Source organism: Rhinopithecus roxellana, chromosome 1 (genome assembly GCF_007565055.1).
Source record: "Rhinopithecus roxellana isolate Shanxi Qingling chromosome 1, ASM756505v1, whole genome shotgun sequence".
NCBI classification, from domain to species: Eukaryota; Metazoa; Chordata; class Mammalia; order Primates; family Cercopithecidae; genus Rhinopithecus; species Rhinopithecus roxellana.
The window spans coordinates 1,409,808-1,426,237 of record NC_044549.1 but is presented as its reverse complement, the minus strand read 5'-3'; the positions used below and the strand labels follow the sequence as shown (position 1 = coordinate 1,426,237).

Genomic DNA, 16,430 nt, shown 5'->3' with positions numbered 1-16,430 from the left:
CTGTCTTTAATTTATTGTCTAATCCTAGTGAATCTCATCAAACAATATTAGGTCTTTATAAACTCTACCAAGTTTGCTAACTACTGCCTCCCTTAACAAAAGGTGGTTGGGGGACAAGTTTTTACACAAATGGATCAAGAAAGGGTGACTTCATCAAAGAAAGTCTTAGCTACATTAGAGAAAAAAGCTGGGAAACACAGTGGTGGATCTTTGTAGTCATCATCCCTTCCTCGTATTCTGAGGACTTTATCTTGTTGTAACTTGTTTAGACTGAGTGTGGTTTCACAAAGCTGCAACTCAGATATTTCAGGCCTTCCTATGATCTAATGTTTTCCCACGGAAGGGTATTTTTCTCTTTGTGTGGGATAAATACCTACACACTATGTCCTAAATCCTCTCTCAAAAGACATTACTGGTATTGTGTAGTCATTTGTAAGGACAGTTCAACTTCTCTATTTATCTTTTCAATTTGATGCATTTCACAACTACCTAAAACGTTTCGTTTTATGACAATCACCAACTGGCCAAAGTTCACCTTATAAACATTCTTTTGGGTAACTTAATTTTACTTTTAAAACTTAAAATCAGAAGCGAAAAAGAAATCATCTAGTCGTTATATAAATTTACAGAAATAAACCAATCAGGAATGGGTGTAATAAAGTTAGCCTCTGGCTTTGATTAGTTCCTCAGGGTCCAAAAATGTAGTTTTGTTACATTTATATCACACAAGTTATAATTCAATCCAATTCACGTAAGTTTATATGTGGATATATTATACTTAAACGAGTCTTCCAAATGTATATTTTTCTCTAACTCTTTAAAACCTTCACATGGAATCATACTGAAGGTTTGCAAAAATCCTGTGACAGGATGACGTGTTAGAAAATGAAAGGAAAAAGGAGGAGTCTACCTTGTTTTCTTTTGCAGCACCTATATTTCTACGATAAATTCCTCATGAGATTTTGTATAGTTCTAGTCATTTATACGTGCCTTCCCAGCAAAGTAGTCCCCACTGAGTTCACAGATTATTATGACAATGAAAACCCTTTTATCAATACAGTATGCAATTTACTGGCCTAATCACAAAACCAGTAGAATGGATTTTATATACACACCCCTAATATCAAGACCATTCCTTATAATATTTATATGCCCTTTGTTACAAAATGAATACTGGATGCAGAAGGATTTGATGTAAGTGGAAACATGCAGTGGAAGTTGAATAAAAGAAAATCTTTAAAAAATTAACTGTAAAAGTGTAAAAGTTGTGAATAAAAACTATAGAAGGGTGAGTTCCAAATGAATAGATTTTGTATCTGGTATTTTTTTTTTAAGAAGAATGAATGCTTCTCTACTTATTGTTGTACCATAATTCCACAATTAACATGTAGGGACTTTATTATGAGGGCTCTAATCTCATTACTGATGAATTACACGTTAACCAAGTTTTACACACACACACACACACACACACACACACGAGACTTTGTAGAGTTCAGGCTCCTCTCAGTCACTGGCTACAGTGATATTATGGCACGATGCCCATCTGCTTTCAAATGCTGGCTATGAGGTAGCCCCGCAACATTGATGATAATGTAAAATTGACAAAATAAAACCAATTAGAAGCCCTAGGAATTGGCCTCCATTACCTCTCACTGCCCATCTTAACTTGTTTTTACTTCTGTTTTACTGAGATGCTGACTCCATTCTATTTCTATCACTCTCTTAATCAGGAGGGAAAAAAATGGCAATTTCTATCTGAGGACTAGGGAAAAGGAACCAACATATAATTGTGCAGCAAGCAGAGAATCTCACTTGTGCAACCTTCTCTAGGTCTTTATCATCAGACCTGGTATCCTTAGTAACCAGGAACACAGTAAATGCAACATAATTCATCTGAAGAGTCATTGTCTATGCTTCCCTACTCCAGCCAATACTTTCTTCTACTGGAGGGAAGGCCCTTGACTTCCACAGAAAAGATTACTCTTGAATGTATCTGGGGTGAGATGGCATATGTTGTATGGGTTTCTGCATACAAGTTGTCTATTAAAGAACAATTTAATTCACCCGAGCTTAATTAAGCCCTAATATGTGTAATATAGTACATATAAAATGAACTAAAACACAAACATGGGCTGTGCTATATACTGACAGATGGTAGAAATTTCTCTTGGAAGGCTTTGTGAATTTGGTCTTGGTTTTGAAGATGCTACATTCCCTCTAAAAAGGAACTATTTGAACTTTTCAATGGAAAATCCTTCTCTAGTGTTAAGTAGACAAGCATCTTTCTAAAGAATCTCTCTTTGTACTAACCCTTGTTTCTGTTCTGCCAAAATCTCTCTCATGTTCTGGCAATGAAGTACAAAATGAAAGAAGTATTTCAATTGCACTTAAGCCACATTCATTGAAAGAGAATCTCCCTAGTCAGTGATGCAATACTCCCTAAATGGGCACTATAATCGCATGACCTTTAAACTGGGATATAACACTCCTAATCTAAATCACATTCTCTCCTTGCCCCCACTCCTGTACTTATCCCCAGGGCCCTTTCAGTGTTATTGCTTTGCTGGCTTCTCCCTCTAGTTAGATTTCTAGATTTCTGATTATTTCCCTGAAGAATTAGTTTACATTTATATACCAAATAAAGCATTAGTTTTTACTCCACTAATATTTTCTGCTGCCTAAATTTTCGTGTATCATTATATGTGGTTTCAGAGGCAGGGAGGGGAGGTTCTGATGGTATTCCAACATTGAGGTTTGTAATTTCTTTATCATTTCCCTTTTAAATCACTAATAAAGATGTTAAATCAGACCTCACTTAAAGCTGATCTCTAGACATCACCCACCAAATCGTTACATTTTTATCTCTGATTGCCTTTGGGTATTATCCCCTCTTAACAAGACATTTCACTTCCAGACAGTGAAAACAGGTTACAGGAAGCACCACACAGAGTCTTTACATTGTTGTTTGTTCTCATATTCAGACAAAAGTGAAGGGTTTTGAACGAGCATGAGTATATATAGAAGCAGCAGACTAAGCTGTTATATAAAAAATAAGTTTAAAATATAAAATGAATAATAGAATGATTTTTTAAAAACAAAGACATGGCTTTATTTACTGTCTAAATATTAACAGCCTGCTTAATGTTGGAATCATGCTGAAAAAACAGCATGGCAAAGCATCACCTTGGATTTTCTAGCTGCCACACTCAGGCCAGCAAAACCAGCTTTTCTATCTATGAAACTCAGATGGTTGACAAGTTTAACAAACCTTGAGCAATTTTATTTGAACTGTGCCATGTACATAATAAAATCAAAAGATAAAAGGAGAGGTAATGAGGATTATAATAATATCATTTTAATCCCTAATGCTGAATAAGCCTATAGATATAAACATACAGGCACACATATATAAGTAACAACTTCTTCGTAATTCACAGACTGTCCCTTATATCCAAGTGCTTATGGAAAACTAACACCTGCCACCCTTAACACTTTCTCATTAGCTGCTTCTGTAAACTCTCAAGAGTATTGCAATTAGTTCTTTTATCAAACAAACAAAAATGCTGTTTGGCTGTTGTCAAATAGGTCTGCCTAGATAACATTCTGAATATGATCACTGACATCATGCTCTTAGTTTGATGTCATCATAAACACTGCCAGAATATAAGAATGGCTGATTTTTTTCAGTGTTCATTTGGGATATTATGACCGTTTCAATTTTATTTGACAGTAGCCACAATTAACAGTTTCATGAAAAAAACTAGCTTTTAAAAAAGACCATTGCAGGTATTGACATTTTAGCAATTTCTTTGTCAAAAGCTTTGACAATATGTAAGATCTAATTTGCAAAATAGCCAAAGTAGTATGAAGACCTTTCTTGTCTGCCTTTTCCCCCCTTCAGAACAGAAGGTATTAATCACCCAATCTCAAAGGCAGCTGACTGATGCTATTCACTGAGTAGTGCATTCTCACTAATGTGGCCCCATGAATAACTCTCAAGGCTTTTATTATTGCTCTGAGTGGACTCTCAGCAGTACAGTCTCTCTTTAGCAACCCTCATCCCCTCAGGCTCCAAAAGGATTATAGATGATGGCTGAAAGAAAGCATCATTGGTAAAAACAAAAGTTTTTAAAGGGAAAAAAAATGGGAGCAAAGTGGACATATTGGAGACAAGTCATGATTCATGGCCTGTACTGTGTTCTGCCTCTTTCTCTTACTCAATACGCTCTTTAGTTTTACTGCTGGAAAAGAAGGGACTAAACCAGTGCACTTCTCCTAGCAACCAATATCAGTCAGCAAAGAAGGCATGTCATCTGCTCAAAGAGAAAACGGAAGAATCTGGGGTCATACAAAGCAGACACATGTTCTTTTGCATTTGATCCCAAATTGATTATCAAAAAGGATTCAGTAAATGCTAAATAATTCTGTTTTATGTGAATGTTAACAATCCATAGAACTAAATATCAGCGTGTCCGCTTGCTATATAGTTGAGTGTCAAATGCTAATCCAACCCACTTCATTCAAATGTTCAGTTTTTCACTTTTCCAACACACTCTTTCGTCCCCTCCCCTTATGGAGATTGCCCCTCCCAGGTATATCCTTGCACCTCTTAGATCATTTCAAATGCAAAGATGAGGCATCACCTCCTATAGAGACCCATGTTTGGAAGGCTTAGAATTGAATCCTGATAGAGATAGACAACACAAGCAATTTCCTGGTAATTTTATTTGCATGTCATGTTTAGCCGCTGCTTCAAAAGATAAAAACCGCTTTCTGAAAAGAAATGTTGAATAAATTTGGAATTTAAATTTATCATGATGAGACACATTTACTGAGAGCCTCAAAAATCTGGAGAGTTTCATAAGACCCAGGTGATGAACATCCCAGGTGCTACAGTTCAACAGGAAAGTGCAATGAGAATGCACAGCCTGGAAAGGGTTCTGAAAATGAAAGTTGGCCATTGGATTGTGAGCAGAGTGCAGGCACCAAACAACTCCATTCACTCGCATCTCATTGTCATGTGTATAGGGAGGTGGGAGGCAAGGGGGTAAGAGCTGTATTTGCCCAAATCTGCACCCACATGTTGCACATATTTTTCTGATTCTTTTTTCTTTCATTTTTGTATTAAAAGTTGACATTATTCAGGCTTTCAAATTACAAAGGTGGGACTGAAACTCTTAAAAACATACTTAGCTACGAAATTACTTACATGTTTCATGATAGCCAGTGAGGAACAACCCAGTTAAATCTGGTTTTGGGCAGACAAGGAGGCCTCAAACCTCAACTGAATGACAACTTGATTTGTGAGTGCAGGGCTCATATGCCCATTGATGATTTTTTTTTTTTTTGACAGGGTCTTCCTCTGTCACCCTGGCTGGAATGCAGTGGTATACTCACAGCTCACTGCAGCCTTGACCTCCCAGACACAAGCGATCCTTCTACCTCAGCCTCCCAAGTAGCTGGGACTACAGGTGAGCACACTGTGTCCGATTAATTATTTTTTTCTTTTACTTTTTTTTTTTTTTTTTTTGCAGAGATAGGGTTTCACCATGTAGCCCAGGCTTATCTCAAATTCATGGGCTCAAGAGATCCTCCCAGTCTCCCAAAGTACTGAGATTACAGGCATGAGCTGCGCTGTGTGGCCTGAAACATTTTTTTCATTATTATTGTTTAACTCTTGAAATTATGTTAAAACAATTGCAATGCAAAATATATATATATATATATATATATATTTTGAGACCACCACACTGAATGTTCTAACTCTTCATATTCAATTTTGCATGGGGGGAAAAAAAACAAAAAAACACACAAAAACAAACACTGAGAATGTTGTACCTGGCATTTTCTTTTCTTTTCTTTAATGAAAGCAAGTTTATTAGAGTAGTAAAGAAACAGAAATGGCATTTTATTTTTAAAAGGTTGCATTTCTCCTACTCAGTTTCTACTCTAACCCATGATAGAGTTAGGTATAAGGGGCACCAAAACAATTGGCCTTTGGGTAATAGCTTGCTGTTGCTGGTATTCAATGTATTTAAGATACACAAGCGGTTATATACCTAAGATGAGGAAGGTGAAATGTCATCTCTAATTTAATGGAACAATAATAAGCTTGGTTTTCAATAACTGTACTGTTATTTGGCAATGCATTAAAATTTACTTTATAATAGAGAGATAAAACACAAGAGTGCCTGTTGCTAGATTCATTCTAAATTTCCCTTAATTTACTCTAACCCTGAAAACTATATTCTATAATCATCGGATATATCTAAATAAGTTTAATCATATTCTAGCATTTGCTAGTATTTGGAAATACATGTATTACAAAACTTTATGACTCTAACCTTGCTTTATAAAAACTTATAAACTTTCCTTTATAATGAATAACTCTTAACTCAAGTTTTTTGGAAAGTCAAAAGTTCTCCCTTTTGGAATCATACTTATGAACATTTTAATTGGTTATAAGTGTTGCAGAGGTTTTGGGCAAATCCCTTAAATTCCAGTCTGGTTTCAACTGGGTGTTCCTTGTTTAAACTTGAAAAGCCTTACAGTGGGATAGCTGAGTTATATTCCATGTTCTCCAGCTTATTTCCAAAAGGCTTGGAACCAAACTCTAGGGAAAGAGATCCCTCATCAATTCTTACAACAGAAATTAAAAAGTGGCTGTTAACCCCCTCTCCTGAGCTGAAATTCCCATGTTGCATATGGCTGTAGGTACAGTGGTCATAAACTAAGCACATTGACCTAAGACTATTGTCCACTTAGAATTAAATTTTTAAAATTCCATTTATTGATAAGGAAAGCCTAAGTCCCACCGGTCATTAATGAATGAGAGTGGATGTGAATCATAAGACTAGTGAATTCTGGCTGTCGTGCATATCCATAGCCATATCATTGAGCCCACAACAAAACCAGATATGCTACATGCATATTAGACAATAGACTGTTATTGTTTTTAAAGATGGATGTTTATGGTTTTGGATAATTCTTTACAAGGCTAAATTCATGTGAATTGTGTGTGTGGAGATGGGGCCTATGTCACCCAGGCTGAAGTGCCGTGGTGTGATCATGGCTCACTGCAGCCTCAACCTCCTGGGTTCAAGGAATCCTCTCATCTCAGCCTCCCAAGTATCTGAGACCACAGGTGGACACCACCATGCCCAGCTAATTTTTTTCTTTTTTGTAGAGACAGGTTTCATTATGCTGCCCAGGCTGGTCTCAAACACCTAGGCTCAAGTGATCCTTCAGCCTCAGCCTCCCAAAGTGCTGGGATTACAGGTGTGAGCCACCGTACCGAGCCCAGGCTAAAACTTCTTCATTAAAGGTTCTCAAATATAACAATAGATGTTAGAACATTAAACAGAAGTACTTAGAGTAATAGAACCTAAGGCTGATGGAGACCTTGGAAATTATATAGTCAAATGAAATCATTTTTGGTAAGGTTCTAAGGATATACAATTAACAATCTACTAGGGAAGCTAACAATGCAGTCCAAAGCTTCTGGTCACCAAAGGTATGTCACTTCCACAATAGTAATGATACTGTTTTATTCAGCCTATCCTTTCTGATATACATAACTACTCATTGTGCACAAGTAATTAATGGATAATTATAAACAGTTATTAGATTCAATGTCTTATATTAAATGAAGAAAAGCTAAGTGGGCTATCTAGAAAAAGAATTAGTGAACGGATAGCAAACGGTAATTTTTACTTAGGTCTTCTATTGTAGAAGTGTTTAGTTTGTCTTACACAAGGTTTATCTCCATGGTACATTATATCAAAGCACCAGGTAAAAATTATCCAGGATGAAATGTAAATCAGTAAACACGAACCAAAATGCAGGCTTCTACAAGCATGGTCTACTTGCCAACAAATTGCCACTTGTATGATTCCTCTCTTGTTGACTCTCTTCATTCATAGCACCATTCACTTGGGAATCATGTTTGTTTTGTAATCAGCTTATGATATAATGGAAAGACTCATGTCACAGCACATTTGTCACAGGTGCATAGGTGAGGCCACTGATAAGTCCCCTTAAGTGTCAACAAAAATTCTTAATCAGTCACCAGAAGACTCACGGTTGAAAAATCTTATTAAAATTGTCCTAATATGCACCCCAATTGTAGTCCATAATTAGTCTGATAGCAAAGTTCTCTTCTAGTTATTTTTCTTGTTCATACTAGGCAGGGAATAATAATCTAATAAAAATACTCCTAATAATAACAATAAGTTACATTTAAGTGGCACTTATAAAGTACCACTGTTCACGGCATCATATATATCTTCATACACACCTTTATTTTGTGTATATATATTTATTTGTATATATTGCTATACGTATTTTTTGAGACGGAGTTTTGCTCGTTACCCAGGCTGGAGTGTAATGGCACAATTTTGGCTCACTGCAACCTCTGCCTCCTGAATTCAAATGATTCTCCTGCCTCGGCCTCCTGAGTAGCTGGGATTACAGGCGCCCACTACCATGCCTGGCCAATTTCTGTATTTTTTTACAAAATTTGTAAAGAGAGGGGTTTCCTCATGTTGGCCAGGCTGGTCTTGAACTCCTGACCTCAGGTGATCCACCCACCTTGGCCTCCCAAAGTGTTGAGATTACAGGCATGAGCCACCGCACCCAGCCTATATATCGTTATATTTTTTAAAATATTTTATTTCTCATTATAACTGTATGAGATATACATTATTACCATGCCTATTTTACAGATAAGGGCACTGAGGCATAAAAAGGTTAAATTACTTGTTCATACTCATTCAGTAGTGTTTGCTCAGTAGTCTTTCAACAACCATCTTATCCTTCTTCCCTACAGGCAAACTATGTTGCAAACAATCTAAACTTCTTGCCTTTTCCTTAGCACCCCTTTGTCATCTTCACGCCATTTTTCTGGTTACTTCTTTTCCTGGAATTCAATTTCCAATCCTTTTGCCACCAAAATCCCACTGTTCCTCTAAGGCCCAGGTTAAGAGACCCTTTTGGTGTCGACCCTTCCCAGATTGTACCAGCTGGAAATCACCTATTCCTTATCCGAGTTCCCAAGACTATACTGTGTACACCTTCAAACTTCTTATCAAACACTGCTTTTTGTTCTAGTGACTTGAACATTTAGTACCTTCCCTACTAAGTCATGATTTCCTTGAATGTGGGAACATTTTAACAGGTCAGTATGTTCTTCACAGAGCCAAGCAAGTTATGTTGTCAATATGCATGTGTTGAATCAAATGAATAACCTAAACATATTAAAGCTAATTTTCTCATGGACTCTTCAGAAAATAGCTGGTCATTTTCAGTAACAAGAACCTGGAATTCCTGTTAAGCAGTTCCAGGGCTGAGAATCCAGCAACAGCCTCTCATAGGCAGAAGCATGGTGCAGAGATGCAGCGTCCCTGGAGTCTAGTTCCTGCTCTACCTCTAAGCAGCAGTGGGATCTGTGACGAGACACATAAAATCTGTAAGCTTCAGTTCTCCATGTGCCCAACTAATAAGACAATTGTGCTGTATAGCTGCAAATATTTATAATAGCTCCGAGATGCTATCATTCTATGATTTATATTTAGTATTGCTGAGATCTCTGCTAAAAGTGACAAGTTCAACTGAAGTACTATCTTTGTAAAATTGTACGTGGCAACTGAGGAAGACTTAGAAGACAACAATCACTGAAGGGATTAGAAATCAGGACTACTGGGGATTTGAGACAGAGTATTCTAATATGAAATGGTTTCACTTCAAAACATCATATCCAACTCATAAGGCCCTTCAATTCTTTCTTTCCATGATCAATTAAAAGAAAATATGTACCTCATACATTGCTAATGGGAATATAAAGTAGCACAGTTGCTTTGGAAAAGAGTCTCGCTCACCTCAAAAGGTGAAACACAGACTAAACATACGACGCAGCATTTCCACCCCAGATTAAATGAAGACATATGTTCCCATACAAGTTAGTACATGGATGTTCAAAGCATCAATATCTATAATAGCCAAACATGGAAACAACTTAAATGTTCATCAACTAGTAAACCAAAGGATAAACGATATGGAATATTATTTGGCAATAAAAAGGAAAGATGTACTGGTACATGCTATGACATGGATGACCCTTGAAAACGTTATGCTAAAGGAAAGAAGCTGGTCACAAAATAACATCATACATTGTATGATTGCATTTATATAAAATGTACAGAAAAGACAAATCCACAGAGATAGAAGTCAAGGGGTGGTTTCTTGTGGTTGGTAGAGAGATGGTGGAACAAGGTACATAGTTTCTTTCTCAGGTAATTAAAAACATTTTAGGCCGGGCGCGGTGGCTCAAGCCTGTAATCCCAGCACTTTGGGAGGCCGAGGCGGGCGGATCACGAGGTCAGGAGATCGAGACCATCCGGCTAACACCGTGAAACCCCGTCTCTACTAAAAATACAAAAACGAGCCGGGCGTGGTGGCGGCGCCTGTGGTCCCAGCTCCTCGGGAGGCGGAGGCAGGAGAATGGCGGGAACCCGGGGGGCGGAGCTTGCAGGGAGCCAAGATGGCGCCGCTCACTCCAGCCTGGGCCACAGAGCCAGACTCCGTCTCAAAAAAAAAAAAAAAAAAAAAAGAAAACATTTTAAAGTTAGATTGTAGTGACGGTTGTCCAATTCTGAGAACAAGTTGAATACAAGTTGTGAGAACAAGTGAAGAATGGGTCCTCACTGGGGGTCATGAAAAAGTCTATGACTAGTGGAAGCCATTTACTGCGATGGGAATGGCTAGAAAGAGAAGATTCTGTCTTAGCCTTGAGTTTTGTATATTCTCATTGGACATGAAGCAAAGCTGTCAAGTAGTCAGGTGAGTATGTCAAGCACTGATGCAAGCACTGGAGATATGACAGAATATGAAACAGCCAAGTTATGTGCTTATGGATCTTATATCCCTCCATGCAATGATTAGGGCAATTTTAGAATTATCAAACCATGTAGTTATCAAAACATGTATTTAAAACTCATGTGATAGATGAAAGATCCTAAGGACTGGCTGCAAATGGAGGAGAAAACATGAAGGATGGAGGCCTCCGTTACTCCCACAGTGTTTTGAGTCTGGTATTTTGGGTAAGCATGCTACCCTAGTTGCTATATTATGCTTCTATCATTGTGTAACACACTGCTAAAACATTAATAGAGTTGATAAGTATTTATTTTTAAAAAAGAGTTTATAATCATTCCTTCATTCTTTATATAATATTTTTTCAAAAGAAGAAGAAAAGCAGTACCCACGCAGATGTATTGATTTAAGTTGACAGATTTACACGTGGAGACACTGTAAGAAATACAGCAACACTTTTCTTTAGAAATAAATCTGTAAAATGGCACTCTATAAATCACTGTTTGCTTAAACTCAGATCTGAAGACTTTTATTTGTCTAAACTAGAAAATGATAGGATCTATGCAATGCATTTTGCATAAAGTTATATATAGTATTGTGGGGGAAGAGTGAGAAAGTCAAAACCCCAATTGGATATACCTAAAGGTAAAATATTATTCTCATTTTTCCTTTAAATGCAGATTTTGTAAATTATCACTCAAGAAACACCCTCACGTATCTTCTTCACTCTTCAAATGTTTCTCTAATTCCTTTCATTAGATCCAAAAAAGAAAAAAAGAGGAGGAGAAGAAGAAGATAAGGAAAGAAACGATGAATGAGAAGAAAAAAGAGAAGGAGAGGAGGAGGGAAAAAAGGAGGAAATGGAGAAATAGTAAATAAGATGATACTCTTTTTTTCTGATACTCTTCGAAAACAAATTGCACATGAGAAGTAAATGTACCTCCTGGAGACCGCCGGAACTATTTCAGCAGATATTACTAGGCACACACACATCTCACCTACATCAGCTCCCTTCGTTGCTATATATGTATCCCAATTTACACAATGTGCTTACATGCCTATATTTTGATTGTCAAACATGCTATTTTATACAAGCTGCTCAGTGGTGAGATGGCCAGAACTGCTCTTTTTACATAATCATTACTTTTTTTTTTTTTTTTTTTTTTTTTTTTTTTTTTACGATATTCTTGTTTAATGTTCTAAGAAATCCTTTTGGTTTATGGCCCACATGTTGCATAGCATCAAAGGTTATTCAAACAAAGCCAATCCAAACATGGTATCATGGCATAGCTTCAAAAACACATTTCAGGTGACTTACACACAATTTAAGTTCTGAAATAGACTACATATGGCTATGATAATAAGCCCATTACTGAAAAGAAGCACTTTAGCAACATGTATAAACCTCTATGAGATTATACATCTGCCTTATGCACATACATTATCTTTATTATATTTATCTCCCCTAATATCATGTACGCCACTTTCACTTAAGAATAAAGGGTAAAGACGAAAAAAAATTCTCATTTTAAAACACCTTTCCACAAGTATTGTAAAATTATCAGATTGATATATGGGATATAGATGTAAGTTAAAAGTCTTGCCATAGTTCATATTAATTCCCCATGAATGACTGCAAAACCCTATTCTTATTCAAAAATAAAGAAAAGCTGGAAAATAAAGGCTAACGTTAACATACATTCTCCTGTATGATCATACAGAAAATCTAGATGTGATTAATCTGCATCAATAAGAAAACCATTATTTACATCCCAATTAGAAAAGTTTATCTACAGTTCTCAGCCAACTTAATATTTGTTCTCTATGGATTGCTACAGGGACATGATACTGCGAAAAATTATAAGCAATATTAGCACATAGCTTCTATGAGGTGGCAAAACTCTAACATTTTTCATATACTATAAAAATGCACATACAAATAACCCACCAAGCAAATATCAATGCAAATCTATGTATCATTTGTCACTGAATAAAATTAATATCTGTTTCTAGCACAAGGATGGTCAGTATATCTTTGAAATGGTACAAGCTTCTCTACATTTGAAATTCATGTGGAGTATAAGCACACACCTCTAAGAAGAATAAGGAAAGAGAAATCATAGAATCCTGGAAGAGTTACAAAGCTTAGAGATCCTACAAAGCAACCTCTTCACTGTATATGTGAACACTGAGTCTCAAAGTGTTGAAACAGCCTAGAGGGCAGTGTTGTCCACATCCCAAATTCTCAACCATCCCCATGGAGAAACTGTCACTCTGCAGTATCCAAAGGCAATCCAATGTCAAACGTATGATTTACATACTAATTTAGTAAGAGTGTCCAGGGTTTCCTTTGCTATTGACACAGCAGATGCTAAATACAAAACTAGTTTCACACACAAACAAATTTAACATTGCCTTTTCAGTCTCAATTCCTCAATTTTGGCATTTTTCACTACATTACTATGAATTCTGCTGCATAATTGTGGCCCAGACAGAAACTGCCCCCTTATCCTATAATGTTAGATCAGAACAAAGGTTCTAGGTTGTCTTTGGGGGCAGGAGAAGGGTGGTGTGGGAGAGAAGGAAGGAAAGAAGGGAGAGAGGAATAAGAGAGAGAGAAAGAAGGGAGGGAGAAATGAAAGGAGGGAGGGAGGGAAAGCAGACAGAAATGATGTCTTGCTACTGCTGTTCCAGCAAGCTGGTTAATTGCATTTGTTTCATATATCTCCAAACACCCTGGTATATTAATTACATTCTGTAACACCAAGCTCTTTTGATTTCCTCTGTCACTTCCACTGAGCAATTTAATTGTATTCCTCCTAGCAACACACTGATTTAAAAATACATATATTAAAAAAACCCTTGATGATAATTCTGAGTCTAATGTATAGTTTATACATGCATTTGTTATTGAGATGTGTAAATTCATGATTTATGAGGACATATTCTTTAAAAAGTTATACCAAAGTCGTCTTATCATGAAAATCAAACACACCTGGGACAAACAGGTAAACCTATTTTGTTATGGTAATGTACATGTATTTTAATGTACTGAAAAATAAATACATGAAAAATGATTACAGGTGTTGCCATAGTATAATTCACGATAATTAAACCCTAAACAGCTACTGCTTAGACGGGGAAAAGAGAGAAGCAGTGCACACACATGCATCCCTCCCCTACTATCGCTGGGGGGCAAAGGTACTCCATGATTGAAAACAGCCACTTGACAGTAGGTAAACTCATCTGTATTGCCTCATGTTTATAGAAAGCCTTCCTTTTTGAGTCCAATACATTGGGCTCTACGCAGCAGTTAGCTGCCAGGAAGAAAGTTAGCTACCACAGATGGGCAGTGTCCCAATAATGAATTCATCCACAATGCAAATGCTGGAGGAAAGTTTATGTGGCATCAAGCTATTGTGATGGCTCGAACAGTTGGACTAATACACTTTAGGTTCTTTACAAGTACAGTAAGTAATTAAAAACCTAAAGTACTGCAATCCGGTTAGGAAAAAAAAATACCTAGTACTCCTCTATACCAATTCTTTCCATCGATATAAAAATTAAAGCCTCTAGAAGGTTAATAGCAAATATTCTTTGAACTTTTTTCTTTTGAATACAAACCAAAAAGCATGTTAACGATTATTTCCACTCTTCATTCAAACGAGCCACAAAAAAGGATTTTGCAATAGTTGCACAAGAAATTGACATCCTGTGAAAATATCCCAGTAAACCAAATCGGAACAAAAGACAAGAGAATCAGGGGCAGAATGCTGTGGGCTTGACAGACCGACTCAACCTAGAGGGAGACACCTACAGCACCTGTTTCAGGCCCCCGTTGTGTTTGCCACTGCGGACCGAGCTAAGTGTCCCACTCCTGTGGCCACTGCGGACCGAGCTAAGTGTCCCACTCCTGTGGCCAGCCCATAGCTGATGCTTCCTCGTTCGTGGAGCCTCGCCCAGTCTTACTTTTGACAGTTTTCTCCCTAGGATCTAAATTCTTCCTTCTGATTTAACGCCAGGAGAGCATTCACTGACACACAGGTGATACACATTGATCTCAGTCTCCAATTCCTAACCCATTGAACCTTCCTTAGAGTGTCTACGACTGTATTTCTTCACTTGAATGTCTAAGCCAAAGTTCAGACACAAGAGCAAACATCAAACAGAGAGCAGGCACAATAGTATTAGGCTCTTTCAGGAGATTTACTGTAATATTTCTTTTTCTAAGAAAACTGGGAAAGCATCATTTATTACCCAACTCCTTAATGAATTAAGTAAATTACAACAACAATAACAACAATAGGTGACTACCAACATGTTCCACTTGCAGCAGTTTAGAAACAAAAGACTTAAATACAACCTCTGCCCCCAAGGAGCCCGTGCCTGGGCAAAACGGACAGACAGACATACTGTCATTTCATTTATAACCCACATCAAATTCTAAAAGAAATGGTTTTGGGGGATTGGGGGCTGGGGGGGCGCAAAAAAAAAGATAAAAGCATTTTTAACTTACCATCAACCCGAACATATAAAAATCCACAGAGCATTAGTTGTGTAAACATCAGCAGACTCATTTTGACATATTAAAAAGGATCCCGATCGTTTAAGAAACCAATCCCAGAGAGCAAAAGTACAAAAATAAGTATCAAAAAAAGAGGTAGGTCCAAAGTTTAGACTTTCCTAGATACTAATTAAAGTCAAGAAGAGCAAATCGCAAGATCAGACGGGGTTGGTGGAGAGGTCTTGAACGGGGCACATTTAGATCCATCCAAATTAACAGAGGGCACTTCGAAGGCTGCTGTATTTCCAACACTCTGGCTTCCTAAATTCCCGCAAATTCAGCCCAGCCAGAGGGATGATTCAAGTGTGTCTAACCCTCTCTCCTTAGGCTCCACTGCAATCCAAAGCCAAGTTCTTTCTTCAGAAGTCAAGATGATGAAGGGGGAGGAAAAGACCTAATTCCTAGAAAGTGTTCCACAAACTTGCCAGCACGCTGCCGAAAAACCATGGGCCTGCCTACTGGTTTTCTTTCCCCCGGTTTCCTTCTCCGTAGCAGCTCCACGTCCGGAGTTATTTTTTAATATGTATATATTTTTACTTAACTTCCATAATAAGGATGTGTCAGAGCAACACTTTGCAGGCGGGCAGACTTGGCGGGCCTCTCCTTTGCAGCCTTGTTGCCTCCCTCCACGTCTCTCGTTTCCAAAAGAGAGGCAAAGGGAAATCAGGACGATTCGGGTGGAGAATCCGAACTCCTACGTGGTGGGGCTGCGGAAGGAGGCAGGGAGGGAGCGAGGGAGGGAAGGAGCGAGCGAGGGAGGGAGGGGCCGGGCGGAGGCTGAGGCTGAGGCTGAGGCTGAGGCTGAGGCTGAGGCTGAGGCTGCAGCCACCCCCGCGGGGCCGCCGCTGAGCGAGGGTGCACCCGGCGGCTGCGGGCGAGGGCAGAGCCGGGCGTGTGAGCCCAGCCCGGGAGCGGCGGAGACAGGCAGCGCTCAGTCCAGCGCCAGGCGCGGTCCAGCCGCTGGCCCGGGTGCAGCCGCCGGTCCCCGCGATCC

The 16,430-nt window shown here is 38.2% G+C and overlaps 1 protein-coding gene across 1 annotated transcript in view; it reads right to left on the bottom strand.

Annotated features, from left to right (window-relative positions):
* ROBO2 (roundabout guidance receptor 2) overlaps nt 1–15,851 on the bottom strand; it is a 615,454-nt gene extending 599,603 nt beyond the window's left edge. The window contains exon 1 of the mRNA XM_030939677.1: nt 15,389–15,851. Within this exon, the coding sequence (XP_030795537.1) occupies nt 15,389–15,449 (61 nt within the window). The 5' untranslated portion in view covers nt 15,450–15,851. The remainder of the gene's footprint in view (nt 1–15,388) is intronic.
* Between the last annotated feature and the right edge of the window lie 579 nt (nt 15,852–16,430).